Source organism: Triticum urartu, chromosome 4A, assembly GCF_056163025.1.
Source record: "Triticum urartu cultivar PI428250 chromosome 4A, HENAU_Tu73, whole genome shotgun sequence".
Classification (NCBI taxonomy): Eukaryota; Viridiplantae; Streptophyta; class Magnoliopsida; order Poales; family Poaceae; genus Triticum; species Triticum urartu.
In genome coordinates this window covers 136,820,886-136,836,079 of record NC_141876.1, presented here as the reverse complement: position 1 = coordinate 136,836,079, position 15,194 = coordinate 136,820,886, and the positions used below count along the sequence as shown (strand labels likewise).

Sequence of the window (15,194 nt, the reverse complement as noted above, 5' to 3'; positions counted from 1 at the left end):
ATCTCGTATCATCACATAGCCTATACCATGTCAATGCGTCTCCCTTCAAAGATAAAGGGAAGACCTTCTTCTTAGCAACATCATCGGGTATACCTGCAAGCTTAAATAATCCAGAAACTTCATCCACATATATTAGGTGTTCATCAGGATGCTTTGTTCCATCTCCTGTAAAAGGATTAGCTAGCAGTTTTTCTATCATACCCGAAGGATACTCATAAGGAATTTCATTTTCAATAGGTTCAGTAGGTTGAGGAGCAACTCTTTGCTCTACTGGTCGGTGTGAAGATACCCCGAACAAGCCCCTCAGAGGATTACTTTCCATAGTAACAAGTGACAGTAAATTTCAGCACACTATATAAATTTTTCCTTACCAAATTCCACCTACCAAAGGCGCTTCACTCCCCGGCAACGGTGCCAGAAAAGAGTCTTGATGACCCACAAGTATAGGGGATCTATCGTAGTCCTTTCGATAAGTAAGAGTGTCGAACCCAACGAGGAGCAGAAGGAAATGATAAGCGGTTTTCAGCAAGGTATTCTCTGCAAGTACTGAAATAAGTGGTAACAGATAGTTTTGTTATAAAATAATTTGTAACGAGCAACAAGTAACAAAAGTAAATAAAGTGCAGCAAGGTGGCCCAATCCTTTTTGTAGCAAAGGACAACCCTGGACAAACTCTTATATAAGGAAAAGCGCTCCCGATGACACATGGGAATATCGTTAAGCTAGTTTTCATCACGTTCATATGATTCGCGTTCGGTACTTTGATAATTTGACATGTGGGTGGACTGGTGCTTGGGTGTTGTTCTTACTTTAACAAGCATCCCACTTATGATTAACCTCTATTGCAAGCATCCGCAACTACAACAAAATTATTAAGGTAAACCTAACCATAGCATGAAACATATGGATCCAAATCAGCCCCTTACGAAGCAACGCATAAACTAGGGTTTAAGCTTCTGTCACTCTAGCAACCCATCATCTACTTATTACTTCCCAATGCCTTCCTCTAGGCCCAAATAATGGTGAAGTGTTATGTAGTCGACGTTCACATAACACCACTAGAGGCTAGACAACATACATCTCATCAAAATATCGAACAAATACCAAATTCACATGACTACTAATAGCAAGACTTCTCCCTTGTCCTCAGGAACAAACGTAACTACTCACAAAGCATATTCATGTTCATAATCAGAAGGGTAATAATATGCATAAAGGATCTGAACATATGATCTTCCACCAATTAAACCAACTAGCATCAACTACAAGGAGTAATTAACACTACTAGCAACCTACTAGCACCAATCCCGGACTTGGAGACAAGAATTGGATACAAGAGATGAACTAGGGTTTTGAGATGAGATGGTGCTGATGAAGATGTTGATGGAGATTGCCCTCTCCTAATGAGAGGAGCGTTGGTGATGACGATGGCGATGATTCCCCCTCCAGGAGGGAAGTTTCCCCGGCAGAACAGCTCTGCCGGAGCCCTAGATTGGTTCCGCCTCGTGGCGGTGGAGTTTCGTCCCGAAAGGTTGCTTCTTGTTTTTTCTCGACGAAAGACTTCATATAGCAGAAGATGGTCATCGGAGAGCCACCAGGGGGCCCACGAGGTAGGGGGCGCGCCCTAGGGGGGCACCCCCCACCCTCATGGACAGGGTGTGGGCCCCCTGGTCTTCATCTTTGGCAGGATTTTTCATTATTTATTATAAGGTATTCCGTGGAGTTTCAGGACTTTTGGAGTTGTGCAGAATAGGTCTCTAATATTTGCTCCTTTTCCAGCCCAGAATTCCAGCTGCCGGCATTCTCCCTCCTTATGTAAACCTTATAAATAAGAGAGAATATCCATAAGTATTGTGACATAATGTGAAATAACAGCCCATAATGCAATAAATATCGATATAAAAGCATGATGCAAAATGGACGTATCAACAGCGTCAGTCCGGGTTAGTTCCATTCAAATCATGCAACTTAGAGTCCAAAACAAGGGCAAAAGTGTTTGGAAAAGTAGATACGACGGAGACGTATCAGGCTCCACGAGCTCGATTGAGTCGGGGCCAGTTTCACTTGGACAAACCGTCAAGTGGAGCCGACCCGCTCGGTTCTCGATAGGGTCTTCGCCTCCCCTGAGTGGGACATTCGCTGCCCCCTAGCTTCGCTCCGAGCGATTACATGGATTGGCTCAGATCACGTCCCCCTACTCCTCTCTTCGAAGAATGAGCGCCCTCCTCTTCGAAACCTTTTGGTTGCGCCAGCCTGGGTTCTCCGTCGCGGTGGGCGCACGGTGGCGCGAGGCTCGTGAGGCCCCCATTGATCCCTTTCGGCCGTTGACAACTGGCACTTCTACGCCAAGCGGTCACGGCAATTCATGAAGGGTTGGGGTGCAAACATCGTCCGTGACATCCGGGAGCGGAAAAAAGCTCTCCTTGAAGACATCCAGGCTCTTGACATGCGGGCCGACACCACTGGCCTCTTTGTCGACGAATGGATGCTTAGATATGACTTGGAAGACCAGCTCACGGTCATATACACAGACGAGGAGGCATAATGGCGTTTGCGGAGTGCTCAGAATTGGGTCCTCAAAGGGGACGCCAATACCACCTACTTCCAGGCCTTAGCTAACGGCCACCAGCGCCGGAACTCCATCCCCCTCCATTGGGACGGAGCGCCCCTCCTGCAGCGGCCCGAGGACATCCGGGCACATGTTGACGGCTTCTACAGAGACCTATTCTCTGCCTCCCCTCGGGGAGGTCTTGCCCTTGCACAAGATGTTTGGTCTGCCCACAGTTGCGTCTCACCTGCGGACAACGTGGCCCTCACGGCCCCGTTCTCTGAGGCTGGAGTTTGGACGGTAATTAAGGGCATGAATCCATCCTCAGCTCCCGGCCTGGATGGGCTCCCATTGAAGTTCTTCCAGACCTTCTGGGAGGTGATCAAACCTGAGGTGATGGCCCTTTTTGATGAGTTCTTGGTCGGGTCCATTGACCTCGCCCGGCTCAACTTTGGCGTAATCACCCTCATCCCAAAGTGTCTGGGGCCTCGGATATCCGCCAATTCTGGCCGATTACGGTGATTAACGTCATCTTCCGCATCCTCGCGAAGGGGTACGCCATTAGGGTGGCCCCTATTGCCGACCGGATCACGCACCCTGATCAGTCAGCCTTCATCCAGGGCCGCTATATCCTTGACAGTGTCCTGGTGTTTCATGAAGCACTTCATGAGGTTCACTCCAAACACCTCAAGGCAGTCTTCCTGAAACTGGACTTCCACAAGGCATATGACACGGTTAGCTGGTCTTTCCTTCGGGAATGCCTTCTTCGTAAGGGCTTCGACGATCATTGGGTGACTAGGGTGATGCAGATGGTATCCTCGGGTCAGACTGTGGTGAACATTAATGGGGAGATCGGCCCATTCTTCCCCACTTTTTGTGGGGTACGCCAGGGCGACCCCTTCTCCCCGTTCCTGTTTAACATGGTGTTCGATGCTCTGGCTGCCATCCTTGATAAGGCCAAGGCTGCATGCCACATTAAGGGTATAGTCCCGCATCTTGTTGGGGGGAATGGGATCTCCCTTCTCCAACATGCGGATGACACCATTATCATGGTGGAAGGCTCGACGAGCGATATTTCGAACCTAAGTTCCTTCTGCTATGCTTCTAGCAGATGTCGGGCCTCAGGGTCAACTTCGACAAGAGCGAGGTGATGGTCTTGGGCCACTCCTAGGACGAGCGTCAGAGTATTGCGGATCGGATTAACTGCCAGCTTGGGAGCTTCCCCATGACATATCTGGGGATACCCATTAGTGACACTAGGTTCATGGTGGCCGACCTGCGCCCCACAGTGGGGAAGCTTCAGCACCGTATCGAGCCCTGGCAGGGTAGCTGGCTCCCGAAAGCGGCCCGTACGGTGCTCATTAACTCATCCCTCTCTAGCCAGCTCCTGTTCATCATGAGCTTCTACAGCCTTCCGGAGACCATTCATCACGAGATTGCCACTATTCAGGGGCGTTTCTTCTGGGCCGGTGAGGGCGATAAGCAGAAGTACCACATGGTTAGGTGGTCAGAAATCTGCAAGCCTCGCGACCAGGGCGGACTGGATCATGTCTTCAAAATGCATGAACATTGCCCTCCTGACTCGGTGGCTTTGGCGGATTGCCAACAGAGACGGTGGCCTGTGGCTTCGCATCATTCAGCAGAAATACCTCCGTGGCCATCCTCTTGCTTTCTGGCAGCGGTCTGGAGGCTCCCAGTTCTGGCAATCCGTCATCCAGCTCCTCCCTGTCCTTCGGATCGGGACCTCGATCGAGGTTGGATCCGGCACTGCCACTCTGTTCTGGTTCGATAGATGGACTGGCGACTTGCCCCTCGCGGCCCGCTTTCCCGACCTGTTCTCCATAGCGGTTGCCCCCACATATCTCAGTAGCGATAGCACTTATTGACTTCGGGCAACTCGCATTCCAGAGACCTTTTGGCCCGGCCGAGGTCGCCGACTGGCAGGAGCTGCACGACTGCATTGCCTTGCACGAGCCTGATCTTACGACCGAAGATGACCATTCCAGTTGGCGACTAGAGCCTTATCGACAATTCTCCACCAAATCTCTTTACCAGGCCATCGCCCCATCGCCTGGCCATGAGGCTCTCACATGCATCTGGGAAATTCGCCTGCCCCTGAAGATTAGGATCTTCTTGTGGCAATGGATTTGCGGTCGCCTCCCGTCCGACATGGAGGTCCTGAAGCGCAATGGCCCTGGTGATGGGCGCTGCCCGCTATGCGGGCCAGAAGAGGACTCGAATCATATCTTCTTCACATGCGTGTCCGCGCAGTTCCTATGGAGTTGTTTCCGCGAGTTAGTGGGTGGAAGCTGGGACCACAACAACTTCCCCACTCTCTTCGCAGAACTCCAGGCGATCCCATCCGTACTGCGCCGCATTAGGTGGCTGGCCATTGGGGTGCTTGCCTGGACGCTATGGACTGTTAGGAATAAACTTGTGATTCAGCGCATTCCTCTCCATCATGCTACTGACACTTTGTTCAAATGGTCTGGTTACTTGCAGCTTTGGCGGCCGCTTAGCCGCCCCAGGGAGAGAGATGCCATCACCTCCATCATCACCCAACTTCACGCGATGGCTCTCCAAATGGCTCCATCGCTTCCCCCACCACCACCGGAACCGAATTAGATCGTCTTCTTCTCGCCATCGCCACCGTCCTGCCGTTTATGTGTTGTATCATCGTGTTCCTGTGTTGGGCTTGTTGTGTTGTGCCCACAGCTGAACTTGGGTCTGTTTGTCTTTGTGTTTGTGTTGGACCGGGCCGCGGTGGCTATGGGTGAGTGTGTGTTGTGTTTTGTTGTGAACTCGATACTTTGTGCTTGGTGGTTGCTTTATTTGTAAAGCGGGGCGAAAGCCTTTTTCGGTAATAGACATACTGTTGTTGCTACCTGCAATGCAAATAAATGAGGATGGACTGAAATTAATATCGACGGACAATGACACAAATTGCATTGGGAAGTTTGTTAGGGAGGGGCACAAATACCTTATGTTCTATCTAGATCATGATGGCTCTTATGGTGGAGGAGGATGGGATGATGATGTAGCAAATCCTTGTACACATGTTCCTCCTATGATCGGTCCAACAAAGAGAAAAACAATTGACAGTACTTCAGAGCAAAGTATTGTTGTTCAAGACAACACTGCTGATATGATGTATGCATGTGAGAGGAATGTTCAAGGATCAAGCAGGAGCACTAGAAGAGGAACAACAAAGGAGAACGGAGAATCAAGCAGTGAATCAGATTCTGATGACTCGGATTATGACCCAGAGCTCGTTGATAGTGACTATGACCTGGAGGATGGTGATGTTGATTTGGTCAATGAACATGCAGATGGTAATGATGAGAAGAAAGGGAGAACGAAAGGGAAACAACTAGCAGAAGAGCCCAATTCAAAAGATGATAGTCTAGAATTGCCAGATTCATATGACGAAGAAATGAAGTTCAACTTCAAACATTTCACTGAAGAGGATTTGAATGAGCCCAAGTTTCATGTGGGGCAGGTTTTCTCATCTATTGCATTGCTAAGACATGCAATTAGGGAGTATAGTTGCAAGGAGAGACTGCAAATCACATTTCTCAAAAATGACAAAACAAGAATTGGAGCAAAGTGCAATGATGGATGCCCATGGTATTTATATGCTTCTTATGATAATAGAACAAAGGGTATAATGGTTAAAACATTTAAAGATGAGCACACATGCAGTAAGAAGTGGCATGTTAAAGCTTCCACTGCCAAATACATAGCTAGCAAGTTTGTTGATAAGATAAGGGCAGATGAGGGTTTGATCTCTCCTCCCCTCCCGTGACGCTCCTGCGAGTGCCGGGGGGAAACCCTAGCTGTCGGTCCCCTCGTCCCCACCTCTCCCCCTCCTCCCCGCCGCTGCCGGCTGGCACGGCGGTGGCGGGGCCCCTTCTTCTCCTCTGCTCGGAGTGGCAGACGCAGGACGGCGGCTCCTGGTGGTGGCGCGGGGCTATTGCGGGGCCCTGCGGCGCGGCGGCGGGCGTGTGATGCGGCGGTCGAAGGCGGCGCCGGTGGCACGTGCATGGTGAAGCGCAGCGGCTGCGGTGCTCTGGCTCGGGAGGCGGCGCGCGGGTGAGGCTCTGCCCAGATCCGCTCGATCTGGCGCAGGGGCTTGGTCGACGGCGCCGGCGGAGGTTGGCGGCGGTGGCGTGCCCGTCCTTGCACTGGCGGTGGCGGATGCAGCGGCAGCCACATCTGGCGGGCGGCGCTGGCTATGTCTCTATGGGCAGCTTGGGCCGCGGTCGGCCATCTCTATGGTGGTAGGTGGAGAGGCGGCGCGGTGGTGGTGGTGGTTCGTGCTAGTGGTGGCGCTGGCGGCAGTGTGGGCTTCGGCCGACCTTGCATGCGGCGGCTGTTGGCGGCGAGGGTGGTGGTGATGGTTCGGGGCTGCCCCTTGGGGTCCCGACGTGGATGTGGGCTGCCACGACGTGGTGGTGGCCCATGGCGGTGGTCTGGGTCGTTTCATGGCAGCGGCTGGACTTCTTCGGCGTCTGCCTGTCGGTGAGCGCCCTTGACGACCTTCGATTCCTCTCCCCGTCGTTCAGGCGCTACCTTCATCGGAGGGTTGGCCCTCTCCCAGCGGCGCCCATCGCCCGTCTCGCGCCCGGCAGCAGGACCTAACTTGTCTCGCGCCTAGCAGCAGGACCGAGCTCGTCTCGCGCCCGGCAGCAGGACGAGTCAATGGTGGCCAGTTTTGGCCGGACTATCATGTCTCGACGCTGGGGACCACTCAGGAGTGCGAAAGGCGGTTCCTTTCCATTTGTCTCTTTGGTTGGGGCAGCGGTGGGTGGCGGGTGAGGTGGCGTCAAGGTCCTGGATGCTGGGGCGGCCGCCCTAGTGGTGGTGTCACGGTGCTCCTGGGCAAAGCCCGTGACTTGGTGCTGCCTAGTGGCCATGGCCGTGTGGGCGGCGTGGTAGCCATGGTGTGGCGTTCGGTGGTGGTGAATATTGGTCGGGGTGAAAACATGTTCTATCATCGGATTGACCGGCGACGGTGAAGCTCATTCCTTTCTTGAAGGCGTCGCCGCGACTCTCGCTGCCCGTCGTGTTGCTCCGGGGGAAACTCTGATCCTTGGGTCGGGCGGTGGAGGCACTTCGGTGTCGTAACCTTCCTGTAGGCACCGCCTTGGAGCCCAAGGTGCGTCGTATGTATCTTCTTCTCTTCGCGGTGGCGTGTTCACGGTTGAGGCCCCCGGTGGCTCTTGTAGTGCTAGAGGTGGTGTTGCTGCGCTCAGTGCCTATGTATCCTGCCTTAGGTGTGTGCGTATGTTGTACTGGGTTGTTGGTGATCTTTGCTTTATATATAAAGTGGGGTGAAAGCCTTTTTCAGTAAGGGCAGATGATAAGATTTCTCTTAAGGGTTTAGGGTCGATGGTACAACAAGACTGGAACATGAAGGTGCACAGGCAAAAGCTTTGGAGGGCAAGGAAAATAGCGTTCAACATTATCTATGGAGATGACATAAAGCAATACAACATGTTGTGGGATTATGCAGCAGAATTAAGGAGATCAAACCCTGGCAGTTCATTCCTTTTGGAAGTGGCTGATGATGGCCAATTCCAGAAGTGTTATTTTTCATTTGATGCATGCAAGAGGGGTTTTCTTTCAGCTTGCAGGCATGTTATTTTCTTAGATAGTTGTCACCTGAAAACTCAATTTGGAGGCATTATGTTGACTGCAATAGGAATGGATCCTAATGACTGTATCTATCCTGTGGCCTTTGCTGTTGTAGAAATTGAAAACACAAAATCTTGGAGATGGTTGTTGAGTGTTCTAAAAGTAGACCTTGGCATTGTCAACACCTCACGTTGGACAGTCATGTCTGACAAGCAGAAGGAAAGCAACTATAAATAATGCTTATAAATGATTTTATTATATATGACAATGATTACGAACATTTGTTCTTTTCTATGACAATGCCTATGAACAATTGTTCTTTTACATGACAATGTTTAGGAATTTTAGTTTTGTTTTACTACAGTGCTTGCAAATAGTTGTTCTCATTTCTAAAATGGTTATTAATATTTGTTCACATGACATGGTTTAATTAAGGCAGTTAGAGAACACTTTAGTGATTCTGAGCATAGATATTGTGTGAGACATATCTGGCAGAATTTCACTAAAACTTTTAAAGGAGAAATATTGAAGAACCAATTATGGAGATGTGCTAGAAGTACAACTCATGGTAAGTGGAGAGAGAACATGGATAGAATGCTAGTTCTTAATAAAGATGCTCATGATTGGTTAGAGGAATTAGACCCTAAAACATGGGTGAGGGGATTTCAAAGTGATTTCCCCAACTGCGATGTGCTATTGAACAATAATTGTGAAGTGTTCAATAAGTATATTTTGGAAGCAAGAGAACTCCCACTTTTGAGCATGATTCAGAGGGTAAAAGGGCAGTTGATGGGCAGAGTCTATAGTAAGAAGTTGGAGTCAGAAACTTGGCCTGGAACCATATGTCCCAAAATTAGGAAAAGAACGCAGAGGCATATTGATGCTGCAAACACTTGCCATGCAGATCCTGTTGGTTTGGGTGTGTTTGAAGTGCAAGACAGAAATAGGCAGTTCAGTGTGGACATCAGGTTGAGGAAATGTAGTTGCAGAAGGTGGGATTTAACTGGAATTCCTTGCTGTCATGGAGTGGCAGCTATGATACATGAAAAAATCCACCAGAATCAATGGTCCACCAAAGTTACTCTATTGAGACTTACCGCAAGGCCAATGAGCGCATTATATTGCCATGCAAAGATGCAAGGGAGTGGCAGAAAATGTATGGAAGAGAAGTGTTTCCTCCAAAAATTAAAATAAAGAAAGGCAGGAGGATAAAGAATAGAAGACAACAACCTGAAGAGAAAGAGGGCAGGGCAGGGAGGAAAGTTGGCAAAGGTGGAGCTATTATGCATTGCGGTTATTGTGGACTTGCAGGACATAACATAGGTGGATGCAAAGATTTTAAATTGGGCTTAAAGCCAAAGAGGAAATTGGCAAAGAAGAAAGTAAGAGCAGAGCCTGAAATTTCCTCCTCGGACGAAGAATATGTGGCCATGACACATCTAATTGACATGAGCAAAACATTTACTCCCTCCGTTCGGAATTACTTGTCTCGGAAATGGATGTATCTAGAACTAAAATACGTCTAGATACATCCATTTCTGCGACAAGTAATTCCGAACGGAGGGAGTACCTATTTTTATGCAAATTACTGTACATGAGCAAGATTAACGTATTTGTGCAAATGTGCATGAGCAGGAGGAGAACATGCAAACTATGGGTTTTTCTTAGCAAGAAGCACCTAATTATGAGGCAGAGATCATTACTACCTTACTGGAAGAGGTACAATTACTTTCACACTGTATGCACTTACTATTTCATTCTTTTCTTACTGCCATGCAATGCACTCATTATTTCAAAAAAAAATCACTGCCATGGAATGAGCATTTCATTTGGTTTTAATGTTGTCAGAGTGTTGCAAGTCAGACCATGGATCCACCTGATGCAGGACCTTTACCATCTTCTTCATTTATTGAAGAAAATGCCCCGAGCCAACCCCCTCAGCAGCCAACGACTGTAACAAAAGAGGGTAATGTTCATAAACAAAAAAAGAGAGGTTCTAGCTCTCGCAAAACTAAGAGCAGCAGCTGAAAAAAGAGAGGTTCTAGCTCTCGCAAAACTAAGAGCAGCAGCTGAAAAAAAGAGGTTGCAGATAAAGCAAAGTTTGAAGCAGCTATGGCCAAGATAAGAGAAGAAGAGCAAAAGATTTTGCAAGCTGCGGAGAAAAGGAGAGAAGAGGCTGTAGCAAAAAAGCTAGAAGTAGAGGAGAAGAAGAAAGTTGTGTTGAGAGAGAAACAGTTGGCAGCTGAAGAAAAAAAGAAAACAAATTGAAGAAAGGAAAAAAAATAGCCGCACAACAGGAGAAAAAAGCACTTGCAGATGCCGAAAGGAATGCCCTACAGGCTAGAAAGAAGGAAGCAGAGGAAGCAAAAACTAAGAGGGTTGCAGAAAAGAAGAGAATTACTGATGAGAAAAGACAACAAGTTGAAGCTGCACTAAGAGAAGAAGAAATGGAATTTTTAATATTCCAGGCAGAGGAGCAAGAAAGGATCAGAGATTTTCATGAGAGGGAGGAGCACTCAAGGGAGCAGTCCTGGGAGGGTCAAGTTCAAATGCAAGGCACATACATGGTAAAATATTGGGAAGAGAGAAGTCAACAAGCAGAAGAACGGAACAAGAGACAAGCTGAGGAGGCAAATAAACAAGCCATGCATGACACATCAGCATTCCAGGGAAAGGAAAGCACTTCGGATCAGACACATCAGCCAAAAAGATCATATTTCAGTCTGCCAAGAACTGGTTTTAAGAAACCAAGGAAAACAAGCATGTTTGATATATTTAGGGATGCGAGATGAGCATGCGAGATGAGAATGTGAAATGATGTGTGGTGTCTTAACTAGCAGCACTATCTTTTACTTTGCTTCCATGCATTTATGATACGGTCGTGTCATGAACCTCAAGTTTACAAATGTTGTCTTTGGTGTGCAAACTGCTGTCTTTTTGTCATGTATGCAAAACATGTATGATATGTTAAAGAACATGTTGTGTTCTGTTTTTTTCCTGTGTATTTTGGTCATTTATGCTAGGTGGGTGGTAAAAAAGTACAGATAATGTATTGAACTGATTTTAAATTGGTGCAGAGCATGTATTCAACTACTGAATTGGAGTTAAATTGGTACAACATTGGTACAGATCATGTACTGACATGGTCTGTGTTGTCCTTGTCAAGCATGCCATTTTCTTATAGTAGTCAATAAAACAAATCTGAATTATATATGGTCCAAATTCAAAGGATTGCTCAAAGCAATTGTTTTCTGTGTGTAAACTTGGCCACACTGATTGTTTATGTTCTTCTGATAGATCAGCCAACTGATCAGGTGTGAATTGCCAGTTAAAACGAGTGCTGCATTGTAGTCATCAAGTGCAACTCACACTTTTACTTTACAATTGAACTACCAGCATTCAGAAGCTACAAAAGATCACTCATAAGCTATAAAAGTTCATCCAGGACATGCCAAATAGAATAGAAATGCATATCATTCATAACCATCCAGAACATCTTACATTGCATAGCATTCTCATTTCACCTAGCAACGATCGACATGGTCATAAATTCATAATACAGGTACTTACGAAGCAAATGTGAGAGATTATGGAGGGTGGTTGAATCTTACCGTACGTGGGCACAGGGCCGCCACTATGTCGTTCAATATGTGACATCGGTGCCATTCACAGCGGCATATGATGATGTAGTCGCTGGGTCGCAAAATCCCCCGGGAACAACCGCTTATCGTATCCGCGATCACGTCGATCACCACCCACCGCCGCCAGCCATGGTCGTCTTCATCGAGGAATTACAGAGAGCGGCGAAAGGGTGAAGGCTCGAACTGGAAACAGCACACAATCAGCGAGGCAGTTGCAGAATAACACAGCGATGTGATCTGGCTGGACCCACCCACGAGATGACGTGGCACCCGTCTCTGCGCCCAGCGTATGCTGAAACGTACGCAGGACCGTACGTGTACCGTAATGGTAATATGAGGACCGTTTTGGAGCGATCCACAAGTCGCGGGACTGTTTTGGAGCAGGCCGACGAGTCCTAGGCTTGCGATGAAGAAGAAGGCATCATCGGCATGCGAGGTCACTAGTATTAGTAGAAGGCTTCCCTCCTGTACTGTGATGAGTAGCTAGGATTTTTCCCTTTTTAGTTGGTATACTCTTCACTGTAACAGTCTAAAGAGACTGAAGCTTCTTGTAATAAACATGCATACTAAGCTGGAGAGTGGGTGGTTGGGTGGCACGACATATATATGAACAACTCTGGTTTCTCTTCATCCTTGTTCTTCCTCTGTTTTGCCGGATTTACTACTCCCTCCGATCCAAAATATGTGTTGTGGTTTTATGGATCGGAAGGAGTACTCTTCGTCAAAGATAAAAACTGTGGTCAACTGTTACGGTCACGTGGTCGATGGGTAAGGGAGACGGAGAGGGGGCAGCGATCTTGTCGCCTCCACCGGAGCCTCCGCCCTTGACGGTGCCAACGGCCACGACGGTGGATCAGGCGCCATCACCACATGTCTCTCGCGGATCTGATTCCGATTCCGAGGCGGATCAGGATCAGACCGTGGGGCATCTAGATCAGGTGAGATGGCGAATTCTCTTCGAGGACGGCCTGATGGCCGGGGAATGGAAGGATGGATTTCTGTACGCACACTCGCTGTCGAGATGGACGACGGTGCGAGATCAGGATCATGATATTCTGGCCGGACGGTACTTGGACGAGGATGAGCGGATTCATGCAGGTACACATTTAAACATTGATGATTTCGAGGTCCTTGTTTTGGATTGCATGCAGGTTCCATTAGTCGAGGCGGATCAGGTAGAGGTCGTTGATCTATCTTCGGAACCTGGAAGCCCAATACCGAAGCCGAAGATCGGAGGAAGGTTTTGGGTCTTGCCCGACGATGAACATGAAGAAGATGACGCTGAAGACCGAAGATCACCTGGTGCCACGGGGTCGAGGTCGCTCGTGCGGTTTTCGAAGTGTACGACACCAGTAGCTGATTCCTTCACGCGGATCATACCTGGCGAGGGTCGCAAGGACAGGAAGATCGCGGATCCACGACAGATGGCTCTCTGCAAACCCATGGCGTTGGGGATCAAGCCTTGGAAGGGCCCCCTTCCCAAGGTAAGCCGGCCGCAAGTCACGTTATTGGATTATTTTCCGTCGGATGGTTGGACTATGATCACTAGAAAGAAGAAGAAGAAGAAGAAGAAGGTGTCTCCGGCAGTGTTTCATCCACCGCCGGCGGCCGTCGGACCAGACGAGATCCATGCGGCACGTCGTGCTCGTTTGAACTTGCTGCTAGACCTTAGTGGGCCGGAGGCAGACTTGTCCGTCCGGGGCCCGAGGCGCACTGGGTATGAGGCCCGGTGCGTAGCCCTGGGTCTGGACGTGAGTGCTTTGGCCAATGGACCTTTGCATGAGAGCCCGATGGATTGCGTGACGGTGCATGCACGAACGGAGATCGTTGGGTATGAGGCCCAGGCCACCGTTTCTGCGTGCGCCGACACAGGTAGCGATTTGGTTGATCGCTGTACGTCTGCTTCATCGCTGATTGCTAGGGTTCGTCGGTGCGGAAGGCCTGGCTTTCCTTCTAGCGGATCTGGACGAGCAAAACGAATCCTGCCTCTTCTTGCGATGGCTGGCCATGGCTCGGGGGGCCTCCAGGGAAGAAACCTCTTCCTGCTGTGTCCGCTGTTGGCCGCGGCGGGGTAGCGCCGCCGCCGACTGGTACTGCAAGTGCCGCCGCGGATCGTTCGGTGGCCGTCGGGGCTGCGCCTGTGGGCCGCGGAGGTGGTAACCCCGGGACCCGGCCGACGGTGCCAGTTGCGAGTCAGGGACCGCGTCCTGCGGTTGTGGCCGGTCGAGGGACCGCGCCAGGGCAGCAGCTCACGCAGGTGGGAGCCGGGCGGTCTGCGCAGGGGAGTCGGCATTCGACGCCTGCGGCTTCTTTGCCGGTGACCGCGGGCCGCGAGACAGCTCAGCTGAGGCCGCCGACGCTAGTGCCAGCGGGGCGTAGGGCTGCTCCGCCAAGGCCGCCGACGCCCGCGCCTATGGGGTGAGGAGCTGCTGCACCGAGACCGCCTTCGTCGGCTACGGTGCCGGGGTTGCCCTCTCAGGCGGCGCCTCCGCCGCATTATGTGGCGCGACCTTCTCAGAAGTGCGCGGTGCCTGTTCAGACCGCATCAGCGTTACTTGTAGCGGGAGAGGGAGGTGTGACCGCGGCTCGGGCGACGTCTAATCACGGTGGCAATGGCCCGCCCCGAGGAAAGTGGGGTGATGATGGGTTCAATGCTTATGGAGCTGGACAACATCGTGGCTCGTCGTCTACAGGTGGCGGGCGTGGCTACGCATGGCAGGGAGATGGGTCAGTCGAACAGCCTTTCTACAGTCCGCCAGGAGGATTTGTCGAGGGGGCATCTGGCCCCGACTACAGGCAGCAAGGTGGTTACCGAGGACACCGTGGGGGTCGCGGTGGTCGCGGTGGCAGGAACCGCTACCGCCAGCCCCCACCTCCGATCGCGGTGGATCCGGCGGCCGATGTCACCGGTCAGGAAGTGGAGCTGTCCGGGCAGGCTATGGAAGTGGTGTCTGCTCTCGCGTCTGCGGACGTGCTGTTGCCAGAGTCCGTTGAGACGGAGGCTGCCGGGGCTGTTCACAAGGCGGAGGAGGAGAGAGCATCCAAGTGGGCTTGAAAAAGGAAAAGATGTTGTGCTACCGGTGTGGCGAGAGAGGCCACTTTATTGCTGAGTGTGAGACGGAGCTCTGTGACACATGTCTTAAGCCGGTGCATGACTCCGGGGCATGCCCTATTTTGCGAGATCAGATGCCGAGTATCACCATTTATGGAGTTTACTGTTCTGAGCTAATGTTTTTTGAGTCGCCTAGTGCAAGGGAGATTCCTGACGAGCCACAGAGTTCATATACAGGGATTGTTAAGGTAACTAAGTGTGAGGTGTCTGAGGCATAGATTATTCACAGGCTTTCTGAGCTTATACCAGGGGACTT

At 50.2% G+C, this 15,194-nt stretch overlaps 1 protein-coding gene across 1 annotated transcript; it reads left to right on the top strand.

Moving 5' to 3' along the window:
- The first annotated feature begins 5,317 nt into the window (after nucleotides 1-5,317).
- Nucleotides 5,318-11,536, top strand: LOC147975132 (uncharacterized). Its single transcript, XM_087520287.1, has 11 exons — nucleotides 5,318-5,321; nucleotides 5,416-5,634; nucleotides 5,707-6,327; nucleotides 7,908-8,404; nucleotides 8,609-8,753; nucleotides 9,090-9,153; nucleotides 9,821-9,923; nucleotides 10,034-10,138; nucleotides 10,525-10,752; nucleotides 11,263-11,319; nucleotides 11,483-11,536. The coding sequence occupies exons 1-11, from the start codon at nucleotides 5,318-5,320 to the stop codon at nucleotides 11,534-11,536; spliced, it is 2,097 nt and encodes a 698-aa protein (XP_087376413.1).
- Nucleotides 11,537-15,194: the final 3,658 nt, after the last annotated feature.